This window comes from Sphaerodactylus townsendi, linkage group LG08 (assembly GCF_021028975.2).
Source record: "Sphaerodactylus townsendi isolate TG3544 linkage group LG08, MPM_Stown_v2.3, whole genome shotgun sequence".
Lineage (NCBI taxonomy): Eukaryota > Metazoa > Chordata > Lepidosauria > Squamata > Sphaerodactylidae > Sphaerodactylus > Sphaerodactylus townsendi.
In genome coordinates, this window is record NC_059432.1 from 74411454 (window position 1) to 74428916 (window position 17463).

The window sequence follows — 17463 nt, forward strand, 5'->3', positions numbered from 1 at the left end:
TTTGTTGTTTCTAATTGTTCTTGTTTGCTGCCCTGAGTTCTATGGGGGAGGGCGGGATATAAATCGAATAATAAAATAAATAAATAAAAATTAAAAGGTACTATCAGTTACCAGCTTATTCAGCAGTTACAAGTAGATTTATCAGTCTGATGTAAAAAATAAAAGCCCTTAGTGCTTTCCCAACAGAAATGAAAGATGCATATGGCATTTGACTTTCCTCTCACAGTCTGAACTGTGACCTACCTGTCGTTCAGCAATGCTGGCAACTATGCTTTTGGTCACCTACCAGCAGGGGCACTTCAAAGAATGTTCTAATTGCTACCCCCATTCCTCTGTGCAATGGGGGTCTCACTCAAAATCACAGTCTGGTGCAGTTGTGCTTCACTTAATTCCTTGCCAGCCCTGCTGGGTTTGTCTGCATAGGACAACTTGCCCAGCATGGACCAATCAGTAGCCTGACAGAGTCACAGAAAAGCCTTGCAATCAAAATAATGGGAAAGAGGCAAGACTAGAAAGGGTCAACCTTTTAACAAAAGAAGGAAACATGTCAGAAATTGCTATGTACAGTTCATAGAGCCTTCCCCTGTATATGATATAAGCTGTTTTGGGTGCACAATGGAGAGAAAGGCAAAGTATATATGAAGTAAATAAGTATCTGTAATCAGGTGTGGCTGTAGGGATGCTTTTGCTGTTGACATGCATTTAATGTGCCATGTAACCTAAACCAGATATTAAAAGCATATGCTTAACCCTGAAATCAAGACTGCAGGTCTGCAGAGCTGCACTGGCATCCAATTGGACACTGGAATGTAGGGTGGGCTTGACTGTTCCCAGGGGTGGAGCCTCTGTTAGTGAGCTTTCACTCCGGGTTTGCGGGCAGTTGTGTCATTGCCTGGGGCTTGGATTTATGCCCCATAAGCAATATGGAGGCCTCTCCAGTGGCACAGCCTAGGGGTGGAGTTGGATTTTTTTTCCTCCCTGTACTGCCAGAAAGCCCTCTGGAGGGAGCAGACTGGCCCCATCCTTGGCCACCTCGGGCTGACCTCTGGGTGTGAAACTACCAGATTGAGAGAGTGACAGCCACAGGGTATAAATGAAGCTCTTTGGTTCATTGTAAATAAAAAAGCTTGCCTGAAAGCTTTTCTTTTGTCCCTTCATGTTGGTACCATTACCATAACCTCAACCACAGCAGTCCTCTATGTTATTTTCCTTCATCATTCTCAACAAGAGCTTCGTAAGACCTTGTCCAGTTGATTCATGAATTGCCCTGAATACCAGGAAATGTTCTTTTATACAAATTTTCCTCCATTTTCATCCACAACTCTCCTGTAAATAACATCTTTTTGGAGCAACTTACATCAGGCATAGAACCTAATATAACAGAGTAATATTTAGCTTCATCCAACGTGTTATCTATATTCTAACCCTTTGTTGGCCATAAGGGTGATCAGTTTATTCTGAATGGTTTTCCCACAGTAGTGCTCATTACACTCCTTTGAAGATATGTGCCACAAATACTTACACATTAAATCATTATACTTGCCAAGAGGTTGCATGAGACCCAGAAAATGTTCATTGTTGTCTACAAAGAGCTTGTCGGGAAATCCCCAGAAAGCTGTGTGAGGCCCAAAACACCCTAATAGCAATTAAGAATTCAAGCACATGCCTCCAATGTTGAATCTCTTGCCTTATAATCAGCCATAGTTCTGCATCAATGCACTGATTTGATTTAAATCTGGATTCAGTTTCCATCTATTGCAGTGTGCAGTCAAATGGCTGGATGCCTTTTCATGCTGTTTCAGAATATCATTTTAGAGTTTCCGGTCACTAGTATTCTGAAGTGAAGAACTGGCAGCAGTAATTCCTGGAAATATCTTGCAGGAGCAAAAAAAAAACACCTTGCTGGTATTTCTTCAAAAGTACAAACCAGTTCTTTTTCCACTTCTGACCACTGCATGACACTCTTTCAGCAAAGGTTTTTGAGAACTGGCATTTGTTCTGATCTATAGAAAAGCCACCTGACCTGGATGGCCCAGGCTAACATGATCTTGTCAGAACTCAGAAACTGAGCATGGTCAGCCTGGTGAGTAATTAATTGGACGAGAAACCACCAAAGAATTCCAGGGTTATTGTGCAGAGGAAGACAATGGCAAGCCCACTCGATTAGTCTCTTGCCTTGAAAACCCTCCGGGGTTACCATAAGTTGGCTGCAACTTGACCACCTTTTACATAGGAAAAGCCATATCCTCAGTTTCACTTGGCCTGTTCTGTGGGGCCAGATCCGCTCTCTGGTCCTACACAGCTGGGTTAGTTTTAAGAAAAAACTTAAAGTTAAAATGAAAGGCACAAGGCATCTGACATTATACACAAACAGATAGTTTTTACTTTGGCAGAATTTAGATAAAGATTACAGAATGTGAACTCTCCCGAGGGAGAGAGCTCTCAATTCAAAGACATGGAATTTAGAACGTTACAGAATACAGATAAGTTACAAAAGGTGACCTTCCCCAACCCCCGAGGGAAAAGCACAAACTTTAGAACCAGGAGGTGACCTCCTCCCGAAGGAGAGGCACCGTGGTGCTCTCAAGCGAGAGACACGCCCCCTTTCGGGTGGCTCTCAAGTGAGAGTCACACACAGTATAGGAAGACCTGAGTTTTTGTAGATGCAAAGACGTCACACAGTCCATCCCTTTACTCTACGTATGATGGTCCATACCCCTTAAGAATCTCATTGGTCAGATCTGTCTCTGGTCACAATAAGACAAACCCCTTATTCTCACCGCCACACGCTTTCTGTAATTCAAACTGCATCGCCAGAGCTTTTATGGCCATCCTGCCCATATGCAAAGGTGCTGACTACCATAAAAGCTAGCTCACTGTCTTCAAGAAAAACCCGTTACATTCTTGGTTGGCTCTCAGAGAAAGCCAATGTCCTCAGGCCATGCAGCTAGGGCTATGCAGCATTCTTCATAGGGTCATAAAAAATTCCCTTCTCTCCCAACAGTTTGAAATGATTCTCCCCAACAATTCCCCAGTTTGAAATGTTAAAACATAATTCTAACACAATGATTCTAACAACAATAGAATTATACTGAAATACAAATACATGTGAATATGAATCACTCTCATTATTTCTATGTTCATTTAACTATATAGAATACTTTTCCCTTATTTAATTAATCACATTGATTTAGCAAGTTCTAACACAATGTCATAAAATGCACCTTTCTGCTGTCACGTAGACAAGATCCCAAAAGATGTTATCTGTAGCCTGCCTGCATAGGTAACATGGCTTTTGACCTTTGCAAACATGCAGGCTTCAGCTGGTCACTATACAGAGACACTCCATTTTGATTCTTAAATCCTTGTTTCATTTGAATTAATCCTCCTTGATTAAATACACAAATTTATACACATTCTGATCTGTCCCCACAGAAGGAACTACCTCTACAAATGCAGGCTGAGTTACTTTTGGCCATAATGCAGGATCAGCATTACTAAGTGTAGTCTGATGTGGCTCCTTCTGTAGCACTGATAGCAGAGCCAGGAGAGAATCCCACTCCTGGACTATGTCTGAACTAAAAACGATTGGAAAATTTATTTCTGTCTTGTATTTGTTTAGGTAGGAACTGATTTGTATTAGGTAGAAATAGGATTTGTAAGTTTCCCTGTATTTGTGCTTGTATGGAACCTCCTCGGCCCAGGGCAGAGAGCCATCTCTGCCCCACCCGGACTTATCCCATTCACGTGTAAAGTCCCCTGATGCACACGGACAAAGGGAAACCTCAGCCGAAGCGCCTTGCCCTGCCTAATCTCGTCAGCAGGCAGATAAGGGGACTCACGTCATCGCTCTTGGCTTCCTGACCCCGGACACCTGGAGAAAACCTTTGTGTGTCCCCCGCCAGTGGACACGTCATCGCCTCGCCCTGCTCTGGCGCGAAACTTGAGAAGAGGATGCCTATCGGACACTGATTGGTTCCTGCATGTTGCAAATGAATGATTGGTTGTTTTGAATGGTGGTGGGCTGTCTTTGGTTCTCCCGGGCTCCCGACGGGGGAAAGTGTACTTAAGGGATTGTAAGGCTGCTAGGCAGCGCAGTGTTGGTGCGGAAGGGAGGTGCTGACACTTAGGTCAGCATCTCAATAAACCTCTTTTATATATATCCGAGCCTTGTCGGGTCTTGCTTGGGTTCCTGGGCGCTGCCGAGAGCGGGATACTCTAGAGCAAGGAAAGTGTTACCCTGAGCAGCACGGTAACAGCACTATTCCACTTGGCCTCTGGTCAGAAACTAAGCTTTTACTATTATCTAAATTCATGGGAACTGGAACACTTCCACTGTCTTCTTTTAGCATTTCCACCTTCACTTTATTTGTTTATTATTTATTACATTACATTTATACCCCACCTTTTTCTGGAAGACTCAAGGCAGCTTACAATACAAGGTGACTTTACCACTGCTGAAGAGCCCAGAGCCTGAAGGAACTTCTGCATTTTTCTGTAACTGGGCCTATAGATGCACTTTGCATATTTTGTTCTGAGCCCCAGCCAGTTTTCAAGAAAGCATTTTCAAAAACACAGCAGCAGCACATGGTTACTTCAGTTCTGTATATTTGGCAATTGTTTGAGTTCAAAAGAAAAGTAGTAAAATGTCAGGGGCAACTAACATCCTTTTTTCAAGAAGTATTTATAAAAATAAATTTGCATCATTGCAAGTTGCAGTCAATGTGAAATATTTTATTTTATTCATTATGTTCAAGTTCACTAGGAGCTTAAGGGTCAGCATCCACTGCATGATTAAATACAACTGAATTTAGTTAAGCAAGTTGAAAGTTCTCACAGTCCTTGATAGCCTCTATTCCTTTAAAGGTCTACACACAAGTTTAACTTCTATTGATTATTCTCTCAAAGCACAAAATTAAGTATGCACATACATTTTTGCAGGTTTATAGATTGGCAGTGCAGTCCTGAATAGAGTTACATTCTTTTAAGGTTATTGACTTCAATAGATTTAGAAGGGTTTAATTTTGTCAAGGGTTGCTCTGTTAGCACTAATGAGAGGACCAGGATTGTATGGTGGAAAATTTCCTGTCTGAAATCTCCAAAGCCCACCCAACTGTGGGAACTGTGTACTTATTTAAACAAATCAGTCAATGAGTAACATATTTACTTGTGAAATGTTCACAGGGCATAATAAAACTGATATATTAGGATCCTTGCCAAATAGACTTGGAAGTTGTCAACAGGACTGGATTGTCCTACTAAAGCAAGCCTGAAATTGTCATAGGGAGTTTCTTTCTTGATATTTTTTGTGCTTTTCCACTGTGGTTATCTTCACACAGGCAGAAGTCCTTTCATGACTGGTACCACACAGTTATATTTCACCCTAGCAGCCCTTTCTGGGTCCTGAGAACATTGATTTTATAGGACATGTGTGGAGCAACAGCCACGCGAGTCAATGATAGGATTGCCAACTTTGGGTCAGAAAATACCTGGAGATTTTGGGGTGAAGCCTGAAAAGAGCAGGGTTTGGGGAGAGGAAGGACTTCAATGAGGTATAATGCCATAGAGTCCACCCTCCAAAGCAGCTATTTTCTCCAGGTAAAGTTATCTCTGTTGCCTGAAGATCAATTGTAATGACAGAAGATCTCAAGCCACCACCAGGACTCTGGTAACCCTCGCCAATAAGATGCAATTAGTAGGTGAAACAGAAAAGCATCTATTATCCTTGCACTAGTGCAGGGGTCAGCGACCTTTAGCACCCAAAGAGCCATTTGGACCCATTTTCCATGGGAAAAAAAACACTTGGAGCCGCAAATACTTTTTGACATCTAAAATGAAGATAACACTGTATATATTCTCATGCAGGGAGAAGTTCCCTTCTTTGGGGCCCATTTTTACCCATCAAAGCAAAAAAAAAGGGGGGGGGGGGTAAAAAGCCTGTTGTTTTTGTACATGATTCAAATGACCAGCAATAGAACCCCCATTTCACACATTTCTCTTTTCTTGTGTTGAGAGACACTGATTATGCCTCCCCAAAAGAACCCCCTCGAATTCCACTTAGATAGTGGATCAAAATTGGTGCCTTTAATGGGGTTGTCAACTTCGGGGGGGGGCTGAAATTCTCCCCCCCCCCCCAGGAAAATGTCTGACATGGAGGGTGGACTTGACAGCCATATTCCTCACTGAGTGGGCCCCGCCCTGGTCCCAAAAGCCACAGCTTCTGAGAATTACCCCCAAATGTCCTGGGATTTGCCCGCCAGGAGTTGGCAAACCTCTGTACAACCATGGCTGAGGATGATCCCGGCCTTCCTCCCTTCCACGATCTACAAGCTTACCCTCCACTGGCTTACTTTGAAGTAAACCTTCCAAGATCCACGTGCAAGGCTTTCCCCATGCGTTCCTGCCATCCTTGGCAATGCAGAAGCAAACAATTCCCTCCCACCCCCGCCTCCCCCTCAAACAGCCCCAATAAATGAAACCTTGCAGGGCTGCAGGTATGGCAATAACTCCTTTAAAACTTGACATCGTCTTTCTCACCTGGACTCAGCCAGGCTGCCATCCACCAGGAAAGCCGTTGGCGCTCAGGAGGTCTGTAACGCAAGGTGGCGCTGCTGGGGTCTCCCCATGTGGTCCCATCCCCCAAGAAGGACCTGGGGGAGGGGAAAATGAGGCCACCCAAAGCAGGGTCGACCCCTGACCCCCCCATTCAAGGGGAGCAGACTGAGGTTAGGATTGCGATGAAAATCTGCACTCCTGCAACTCTCTCCCGTTTCCCGCTTTTCGCCGCTCACCTGTTCAAGAGGATCCACCAGCAAGCAGCTTCCCTCTCTCCTTCCAGGCTTCCTCCCCAGCTTACTAGCTAGGTGGAGACAACCTCTTTCTTCTCCTCTTCCTCTGTCTGGCCGGTGAGCCAGGGAAGAAACCAGGAGGGAGAGAGAGAGGCCACGCCTCCCCCCTTACCACTGCCAAAAAATGCCTTCTCAGGCAGTGGGGAGGGAAGAACTTTTTTGGCAGCAATGGCAGAGAGCCAACACAGCCTTCCTCTCTCCCGTCCTCCCCAGCTTTCCAGCCAGGCAGAGGCAGCCTCCTTATTCTCCTCTGGGAAAGAGAGAGAGGGAGGCCATGCCACTTGCTGGCCCATCCTGCGTGCCTCAGACTGAGCCAGAGGTAGCCTCGGGCCAGGGGCAGTGGGTGGGGGGGAGCAGTGGAGAGAGTTTGGTGGGGAGTAGGGCAGTGGGTTCAGCTAAGGGGTGGTCGTGGTGGCTGAGGCTTGGCCCGGCACCATTTTGTGGTGGTACACCATTGTGCACAGCCTGTTCCTCCACAGTGTACTAGGCCAGTTCACTGTTATTAATAGTGATTTAGAGTATCAACAGTATTCTGGGTTCTTCTGTATAAAGAAGCTACTTGATAATAAATGTAAGGCTTATTATTTATAAATCCTTTGGCTGCCATGTAAAATCAAAATACCACAGGGATGCAGATGGTATTTTTATAGAGTACTAAAATATCGTGAAAGAGACTCCTCAGGTACATTTTTCAAGGCAATAATGACGTTTTGAAATATTTAATATTAGTGCAAAGCTATGCAATGTGGCAAATAAATAATCACAAAATTTCAAATGGTAAAAATGTGTCAAACTGGCCTGAAGCAAAATGGCACTGTAATTATTTTATAAGGGAATGAAATCAAATTTCTACTACTATTCTGTGACTAGCAGAAAAAGAGGGCTTGGAAATTTGCTTCAAGTAATATTTATTAATATTTTTGCACCATCTTGTGGACTCTTTCAGTGACTACACCATAATTTCAAGAAAGCACTCTCATACCTTTTTATCAGTTTATAGCGCAGGACTAACTGCTAGTGGGCTAGTGCCATTTCAGGTTTCATTTGGCAGGAAAATATTCAGCCAGGTCCAAAGGACAAACTGTTGAAGGCATTCTAGGTTAAATTGTGAAAAGGCAATGTATTTCCAGACATAGTGGTTAAAGGGTCACGGTTAAGATCTGGGAGACCCAGGAAATTTGTTAGATATCCTTGGGTCAGTCATACACTCTTAGCCTAATTTAAAAGGGAGAAAGTGAGAAAGTGAGACTGATGAATATCACCCTGAGCAAATTGGTGGAAGGACAGGATAAAAATATACTTGATGTAAAATATTTGTAGTAGTTACTTGTTATTCACCATAATAATACAATGTTATAACCAACACAAAATACAACAAAAAATGTGTGTATAAATACACTGTCCCATTTGCTTTTTATAACAACTACTGGTAGTGATACTGAGGGAAGAGGGGAGTAAAAATATAAGATTTTAATTTTGTTAAGGCAAAAATAGTGAAAAACTGCGCCATTTTTAAGTAGAGCAATTAGAAATTTTTACCACAGTATACAATCCAGTCTGAAGTGCTATTTGAAAATGAAATACAGTCAAACAGTTGCTGTAATGAACTCCTTGTTTCACTAATACCAGGCCTAGCAGTAGTGCCAGCTTTAGATGAAGAGAGGCCCTAGGCTATTCCACTTGTAAGCCACCACCATCCCATCCACTCCTCACAACTAGAGGAAGATGGAGTCCACAAATTAGGTCACAAAATGGGGTCTACATCAGCGAAGTCTTGGAAGGGCAAAATCAATTCAGAAATCAATGTTAGTGTCAAGTTATCAGCTTAAGACAGTATTATTTTGAAATGGAGTGCAAGGGAAATTACTGAAGAGCTGTTTAGAGACTACAGTGCATTATGACAGTATGTGTATGGAATGTCTATGACAGTGTCAAAAATAATATACACCTTGGCCATTATATATTTGGATGTCCTAGGCTTTAGCCTGCCAAGCCCATAGATAAATCCAGCACTGCCTAGCATCAAAGAGTACTTTAGTCAGAAATGAATTAGTTCATTACCCAACAATTTCTCAGTGTATCAGACCCATGATTTGTATTTTGGCATAAGCTCATTATCTGAAATGCCACAAATTAGCTGTGCGTAATGCTAAACAAATGTAATGAAAAGGTGAAAAGAAAAGATGACAGCAGATTTGTTTCATGAAGTCAGAAGGACTTGCTTCTAGTCCTGAGGGCTAAACTGAATATTATATTGGGGAGCTAAGATGGGATCTCCCAAAATATAGTTGAGCTCAAAAACCAGCTAGAGAGGAGGGAAAGTGATATAGTACAAGTATAATTTCAGAACATAAAAAACACAAGCAGAAGGATGTGAACAGTATTTTTTAATATTAATAAGTTTTAGATCTTTGGTATACAGATAATTCTGTGACACAAATCCCCTTCATCACTAAAGTGCTGCCATTATTCTTTGTTTACATTAATGTGTTATATAGAAGCCAAATGTACTTCACTAAAGAAAAGGGACCATGTATGAGAATGTGTCTGAGAACACAACTTGGATCTAATGAAAAACTACTCTGAATGCTACATCACCTAAACATCCTCCAAACATTATTTATTATCATACTTCTATTAGCACAGAACAATGACTGAAAGGTTCTAGTATTCAAACGCAGAGTTCTTTAACAGTAAAACAAGTCTATAAATTACATCTTGGATTATTTCAGCTTGTGATCTGATTCACACAAAGGTGTACATCACTCGCTTTCTTTTACTCCACTTAAAACCACTGTTTTTGAGGTGATCTGAAAGTTCTTTCAGTGAGATGATATCTGTGGCGGCCCATTCACACTTACAAGCCATCACTTTGCACATAAGCAGTGAAAATAAATGTGTAAATGAGTCATGAGTCTACCTAAATTTGATGTGTTTGCTAATGTTAAAAATATGGCTGAGGACAATTTAAAAAAATCTGTCTCCAATCTATTCATTCTTCACAGTCTAATCTAAATCTGGGTAGACCAAGAATCCCATGAAAGTAGAATCATTAACATTATCAGCATAGATACCATTGTTCTGTTCTTCTCCATATACTTGAAGCCAAACTTCTTCCCCAGTTTCTACATGGAGCAAAACAGAACTAGATGCTTGATCAACATTGTTTTTCTGATATTGATCATAAGTGATTATGACTGGCTTGCCACTCTTGATCAAGCTCACTTTCACATCTGCTAGATACACAGTAAGATGATAGGCAAAATAATACATTCCTGGAATGCTGCACCTGAACTTCCCTGTTGTTGGATCATAATGATTTTGCTCGTTGTACAGGATCTTTGAAAACTTGATAGGAATGTTGGGGTGGGGGACTCTGGTTGTTAGACCAACACTGAAGGCAGATCGATAGCTGGAGGCACTTTCACCCTTTTGCCCTTTTAGTCCTGTAAATCCTGGAGGTCCTGGAGGTCCTATAGGACCTTCAGCACCAGATGCTCCTGAATTTCCATTGTCCCCTTTGAAACCAGATGTACCTGGCAAGTAAATAATGTAAATACATTAGTTAGGAGATGGATGGATAGATGGATAGATGGATAGATAGCATTTTCTACCCGCACAATTATACACATGCACAATTTCATTAAAACCATAAACCACAGACCAAGATCACTATTTTAAAACAGCAAATTATACTAAGCAACATCCAGTACACCTAATCAACCCACCAAATCTCAGTTGTGGCCAAACAAAGTGGAATGGATCCAACCATCTTCCAAGAAACTTTCCTCTAACTTAAGTGGATGCTCCTCTGCTTAAGTTGGAGGAAAGTTTATTAGGTTGGAAGAATTCTTCAAACTTTGCTCAGTGGAATGGTACATAAAATACTGAAGGAAGATTCTGAAGGGAAAAAATGATTTTTCTGAGTGTAACTTGTAATTAGATATATGGAAATTTGTTGGAAGGAGGATAGGTCTATCAGTAGCTACTAGCCATGGCAACTAAAGGGAACCTCCACATTCAAGAGCAGTAAACCTCTGAATACCAGTACCAAGAAGCAACATTTAGGAAGAGGTCTTGGCCTCTATGACCTCCAGAGTAATTGGCTGGTCATTGTGAGATGGAAAGTTGGGCTGAGTCCTTGTATTCTTAAGAAAATACCTATTTTATATTTTATTTTCCAAAAATGTAAGAATCTAAAATTCTGAACACTTCTTCAGTCAGAATTTCTCCAAAAATGACCATGTTATAATCCCAGCAGATATATGACCTTGCTTTTAATTTACCACCATCATCAGTATGAATTGCTATGAGGACTGTCTAATAAAATGTGTTATTTTTTATTCATCAAATACGGCATAGGGAGTAGGTAAGTAACATATTCATCTGAACTGCAAGGTTGTGTTGACACTGTTTTTAATCCTACTGTTTAATCATGGGACAGATTTTTAACCATTGGTTTAAATAGCCTACCAGAGAACTCAGCTTTCTCACCTTGCTCGCCTTTATCTCCCTTTTGACCATTCTGCCCATCTCTTCCATCTCTTCCTGGCATTCCATTGTGACCTGGGTAACCTGGTGCTCCTCCCATCCAATTTGCACAGGATCCTGCAGGTGTCTGGGGGTCTTCATTGGCATCAACTTCAAGATAACAGCAAACTTGCATCAGCAGCACCATTAAGCAAATGACGAAACTGGACATCTGATTCATGTTGAATCTGGAAACAATAATTTACCAAATTAGAAACGGTAACAATTTAAAATGTTGACTTTGTGTGTGTTTCTTTAACTGACAGATAAGTTGTATAAGGAAGGGGGTGAAAGGGGAATGAGAGCGTGAGTTTATTAGTTGACACTTGAGAGTGGCAGTGAAGGGGTTTTTTTTAAGATAGAGAGCAAGAGAGTCAGTCAGGGAAAGAAAGTGAGAAGGGGCTGAAGTAAATAGAGAACACTATGATGTTAGCCTAGAAAGCAGATTTCTGACTAGAATCCTTCCTAGTGTTATATAAATTACGAAACTGCCCAAAGAAATAGGTAGAATACACATAGAAGACATCAGGAGACCAGAAATGGACCAGAAACCCTAATATGGTCGCAGAGATATAAGAGAGTGAGCCGGTAGATTTATGTGAGGTTGAAGTCACCTCAGCCAGAAATTATTGCCTCAAATTGTTTTACTCATAGTAGAGATAAGATAAATTACTTCTTGTAACCATTAAGCTAAAGAAAATATAAAAATAAAAATTTAATTTGTTCAAATTAATCTGGAATCCTACACAAGTAACTTATTTGAGTTTCTTCTTCAGGACCATGTAGACCTTCAAAATCATTTTGGAGCTTAGACACAATAATTTAGGAGAAATTAAAAATGGGCTTGGCATTAAATTCCTGGTGGCAGCAATATATATCTTGGAAAGAAAGGAACAAAAAACAGAAAGTTGTACATATTTATTCACGAAGAAAAAGAGAGAGTGGTCATCACAGAAACATTGTGCTGAAAGAAGCCCACAATGAACATGGTGTGCACAACCGGACACTTGCCCAGACTCCATGTTTTTCAGTAGGGCTTACACAAAACAGCTTAGCTGAGATTGATTTTTGATTATTATTTCTTCAATTTCTTGGAGTTTGTACCTGGTATGGTACTTTCCCTGGTAAGTTAGGGAAATATGATACAGGAACGTGGCCTGAGGAATCTAGGCATAAAGTAGATTCAACACTTGATCTGAATATGTATTAGTATTATGCAATTAAAGGTCAAAATCTAGCTGTTATAACTCCACTATTTAGCGTTGTTAGTTTTACAAAGTAATTTTATGCAGATTTACTCAGAATGCTGAGGTCTAGTCAATGGGATTTGCTACCAGGAAAAAGTTTCTGGGATTGCTTTGTTCAAATCAAATCAAAGACCTTTATTAGGCATAAAAACCATCATGTGCCAAAAATGTACAGTTTACAGTTGAAGGAACACTATTGCACATCGTGTAAAACATGCATTTAAAATATGGGTACAGCTTCAAACATTTCGATATTAGGATTGTTCAATAACTTAGACATTTTTGTTCTATCTGAAAGAATCATAAATCCTGTCGGTAGTAAAACAGTCAAATCAGTTCTGATGTTGTTGTATTTCGCGCAATAGAGCAAGACATGAAAAAGTGAATCAGGGCAAAACCGACAACGTTGCTCGATATGTGGGAAATTAAGAAAGCGACCTTGAAGTATGGCTGAGGGAAAAGAATTACATCTTGCTCTAGTCATGACCCATCTGAGCTTATGGTTAACAAGTTGTTCCTAGTAGATAGCAGGGCAAGATTTCTGAAGGGTAATCCCAAAGTATAATGGAGAGCAAGAGCTTTGCGAATTGCTCAGAAGAAATTTATATTCCTGATCAAATAATCTGGTCTTGAGACGATGATAAATCTCCGTAGCGGTGCGCATATGTAGGGACTCCCATGAGAAACCCAGGGAAAAAAATTTTGCTCCAATATGGAGCCACCAGATTGCTTTGTTCGTTTCCTTGATTCCTATGGTTTTATCTAACAAACTTAATGGATGATCAAAGACAAAGCAAAACAAGATTAAATGGTGTTTAGTAGCCAAGATCTTTTTCTCCCCTGCCTTTTTGATGAGGAATAGACAGACATCTAGAAACTGTAGAAATTTTAACTTTGAAAAAAATAAAAGCTAGATTTATCTAAAACTAGGAGGGAGCAACTTTGAGTTGAGGGGGGGTGGGCGGGCTTCAAATCAGTGCCCTTCTGGCAATCTGATGCATCAGCATTTGGGCTGCGTACTGTAAAAGTCTGTGCTTCCTCTATGGTTGTTGTGTATATTTGTAAGTAAGACTTTTTATTAAGACACCATAATTCTCCAGTGTTCTCTGTTGTCCTGAACCATGTCATACTGGCTCTCACTGGCTGGAGCAGAAGGAACATGTAACAATATACAGCATGGGTTCCCAAGTTTTAAATAGTATCCTATTCAACTAACCACTGGCAAAATTAGTGAACTACAAGATTTTACATTCATGTTTTGCATTCACAACCCATGGGCTCCCCAGTGTTCAAAATGCAGCAGCACAGTTCCTTAAAAGGACACACATCCATCCAGTACACCGTCAGCTGCACTGGCTTCCAATAAAGTACCAAATCAGGTTCAAGGTTTGGGCAGAAACCCTGGGCAGTCTGGGACCTTCACACTTGCTGGACCTCCTCACCAAATACATTCCCAAGAGAGCCTTTCGCTGTGGGGTGGTTTGCTTGTTGGTAGCCCTTGGCCCACATAATATCTGCTGTCTTCAACCAGGGCCACATCCTATGCATGTTTACAGAGAATATATATTTTATTTTATTTTAATTCATTTACACCCCACCTTTCTCTGCACTGGGAAACCAAAACAGCTTACCTCATTCTTCTCTTGTCCATTTTATCCTCACTACAAACCTATGAGGGAGGTTAGACTGAGTGTGTGTGTGACTGACCAAAGATTACCCAGCAAACTGCCATGGCAGAGTGGGATTTCAACCTAGGTTTCCCAGATCCTACTTCAATGCTTTAACCATTACATCATACTGAGAAGTAAGTCTCACTTTGTTTTAATGACATACACTTCCAAACCATGCCCACACTGTGCAGAATTTAGGAATGCATATTCATGACTTAATGAGGCATTCTGATAACCCGTCACATGAAGTATAAAATGTGAACATGATAAGCCAAATGTTTTGAACAAGAACAGGCCATTGAAGAGACCTCTAGATTCCAGAAATGTTATCTTCAGAGTATGTGTGACAGATGAATGTTTGGCAGATAGTGGGGTACATATTTTGGCACATCCCACTTGTACCACTTCACTGTTCTGGTCATTAAATAACTTCTGGAGTTCATAATCAGGTTCCACGATGCAGAACACACGTACCTTGACAGTGCAGCTATTGTCTGTCGCAAGGCAGCTGGATAGTGGAGTGAAATGTTTCATGTAAAGCCTTACATTGATTGTAAAGCCTTATATCGATCAATGTGAAATGATTCAATATATGTAAAGCCTTATATTGATCAATGTGAAATGATTCAATAACATTTTGCATCCCAAACCACTGATACTGTAGTTGTGATTTTGGCAAAAAGTTGAACCCAGTCACAAGAGTTAATATAAATTTGATCTTATGCAATTGCTTCAAAAATGCATGGCACCAGTTTGTTTTATCTAATTTTGTGAAAAAAAACAAAAAGTACCGCAATGGGATTTTGATCTATACAAAATGGAAAGCATTTAAAGGAAGCTTCTGGGTGTAAACTTGAAAACACCTGTTCACTACCCCAAAAAGCAAAATTCAGGGATATAACTATACTTCTATTATTCATCATGGAATATATTAGAAGAACCAAAAGACAAACATAATAACTAAGGCTGCAATCCTGTGTACATTTCCCTAGACTCAAGTCCCATTGTACTCTGTAATACTTACTTCTTATATATACAGGATCAGGCCACATGGCACATATATAATGCAGAACTCAGGGCTCTGGCACCAAGTACTACATTTGATGCATATTTATGGGCAGCTGTTTTGTAAATCATGATTATATTCTCAAGTCTGTTCTTGACTTTTCATGACAAAACAAAATTTGTATTTCCCGATTTACTGCCAGATTTTTATATTGATTCTATAATGAAGCATGAACAGATTGACTTCACCAAATGTATCCTTTCCCTCTCCCTCTGCAAGCTGCTTTTGAGAGCTGAGATATGATTTGAGGAGTTGCTTGCAGCATGAAAGAGATACCGTTTTATACAGGCATAGAGGCTTTGCACCTGGGGGAGTGGGCCAATGTCCCCAAGACTGCAGCCTGTGGACCACATTCTCATCTGTGAGTCCCCTAAGAAGCAGCTTTCTATGGGAGGAACTTGTTTCATCCTCAGTTTCATGGATCCAATTATTTAATTAGGTGTAAGCATTTCATATCATATGATCTCTCTCTCTCTCTCTCTCTCTCTCTCTCTCTTTATACACACACACACACACACACACTTCATGGAATGATGGAACTAGAGTCTATTGTCAGGTAATCTAGTGCTACATCTTGTACTAAAGCAAGAGTTTTTGTGTTTGAATATTCCCAAGAAACATTCCCTCATTATCATTACCATCATTACCATCATCATGGGGTGCAAACAGAGTTTCAGTGAAATCCTAAAAACAATTTCGTACTTCTCAGTCCACTGATCTTAATAGACTCATAACGGTGTAAAATCTTTTTAGGATTAAACTGTGCAACTACTTTTGATGATACCCACTGAGTTCATTCTACCAGAGATGTCTCTATGGCAAGGAATACACTGCAAAGACAAAGTCTAAAGGCTCCAGCAACTAAAGTCTAAAGGCTCCAGCAACAAAAGTCTAAAGGCTCCAGCAACTAAAGGCTCCAGCAAAGTCTAAAGGCTCCAGCTCCAGTTACTGCCACCAGTGAGCCAGAAGTTTCAAGGAAAGATAAAAACTTTCACTAACTTGTCTCCTATGGGAAATCCCAAATTCAGCAATCAGGTGTGGTGGGTCTGGCACAATACTGGGTAGTCTGACAAGGAAGGCAACGGACTCTCATAAGCATGCATATCCCAAGTTTCCTTCATTTGGCAATACCTTTAAGTGTAACATACAGGCATGCACCTGATTAACTCAGAATGCTTAAACTAATAACACTAGCAGGAAAATGGCAGGTATTCTTCAAGAGTTACAACTGATTTAGTAACCAATAGCTATTTGTCAAGAATCATTTTCTTGCCCAAGCGTTTCCTGTTTATTAACTATCTTGGAATTGTTTCTGGTGGTCAATTCAAACATGCATTAGATACAAAATAACACTTTCGATCGAGAAGCAATTTGGTAGGTAATAACAACTTCTTGCAATAATGATGCAAGTGAAAAGCTATTAGACAATTTCCAATTCCTTTGAATGGTGTAATACATTTCTCCCCACTTCACTCCCCAGGCATTAATAAAGAATTTTTTTTTTTACCAGCTGTTATTTGGGTGATGTCCTGGGTGGCTTTCAGTCACTTCAGAAATGAAGTGGAGAAAATAGTCTGGTCACTGCATCTTTTATCACAGAGGGGCGTGTAGACGTGTCAGTTAAAATGCTGTTCTCTCCATTTGCTACTGAGTGTGCTAGTTTAATCCCTGGTATTGTCCCTCAGTTTAACTGTTTCATTTTTAGAATGGAATAATTTCAGTGGCATTCCATACTCTGCAAAAACATTTTCCAAGGATTAAAAAAAATCAGATTGCTTTCCTTGAGTTGTATCTAAGCAATGATAATCAGATTTTGTAGCTTTGTGATTTAAAAAATCGTACCTTTTAAATTAATTGTGTCTTATGTACATAATTTCAAGTTTGTGAGTAGTCAGCTCTGTAAAAGTACATATTTAGGTACAGCAAAGCAATCCCTACCCCCACAACATGTAAAAGCTGCCTTCTTTCTTCATGGGTAGCTTCGCTTACTTTGGAAAGGGGGCTATTTATGCTGAAGGCACTTTCTTTGTGCTTGATCTGTACAGTGGTTTGGATTGCCAGGTGTGTGGATGAACATAGGTATACACTCTTCTCCTGCAACA

At 40.6% G+C, this 17463-nt stretch overlaps 1 protein-coding gene across 1 annotated transcript; it reads right to left on the reverse strand.

The window, feature by feature from the left end:
• Nucleotides 1–9215: 9215 nt before the first annotated feature.
• On the reverse strand, nt 9216–16910 carry ADIPOQ (adiponectin, C1Q and collagen domain containing). The gene is made up of 3 exons (XM_048506135.1): nt 16869–16910; nt 11343–11566; nt 9216–10384 (listed from the first exon to the last, which is right to left on the reverse strand). The coding sequence occupies exons 2-3, from the start codon at nt 11557–11559 to the stop codon at nt 9855–9857; spliced, it is 747 nt and encodes a 248-aa protein (XP_048362092.1). The 5' UTR covers nt 11560–11566; nt 16869–16910; the 3' UTR covers nt 9216–9854.
• Between the last annotated feature and the right edge of the window lie 553 nt (nt 16911–17463).

Excerpts from the sequence above, each read along its gene's own strand:
- ADIPOQ (XM_048506135.1), bottom strand. The coding sequence starts at position 11,559 with ATGAATCAGATGTCCAGTTTCGTCATTTGCTTAATGGTGCTGCTGATG. Across the intron at positions 10,385-11,342 it reads GGGAGATAAAGGCGAGCAAG|GTACATCTGGTTTCAAAGGG; the intron begins GTGAGAAAGCTG and ends TTTACTTGCCAG.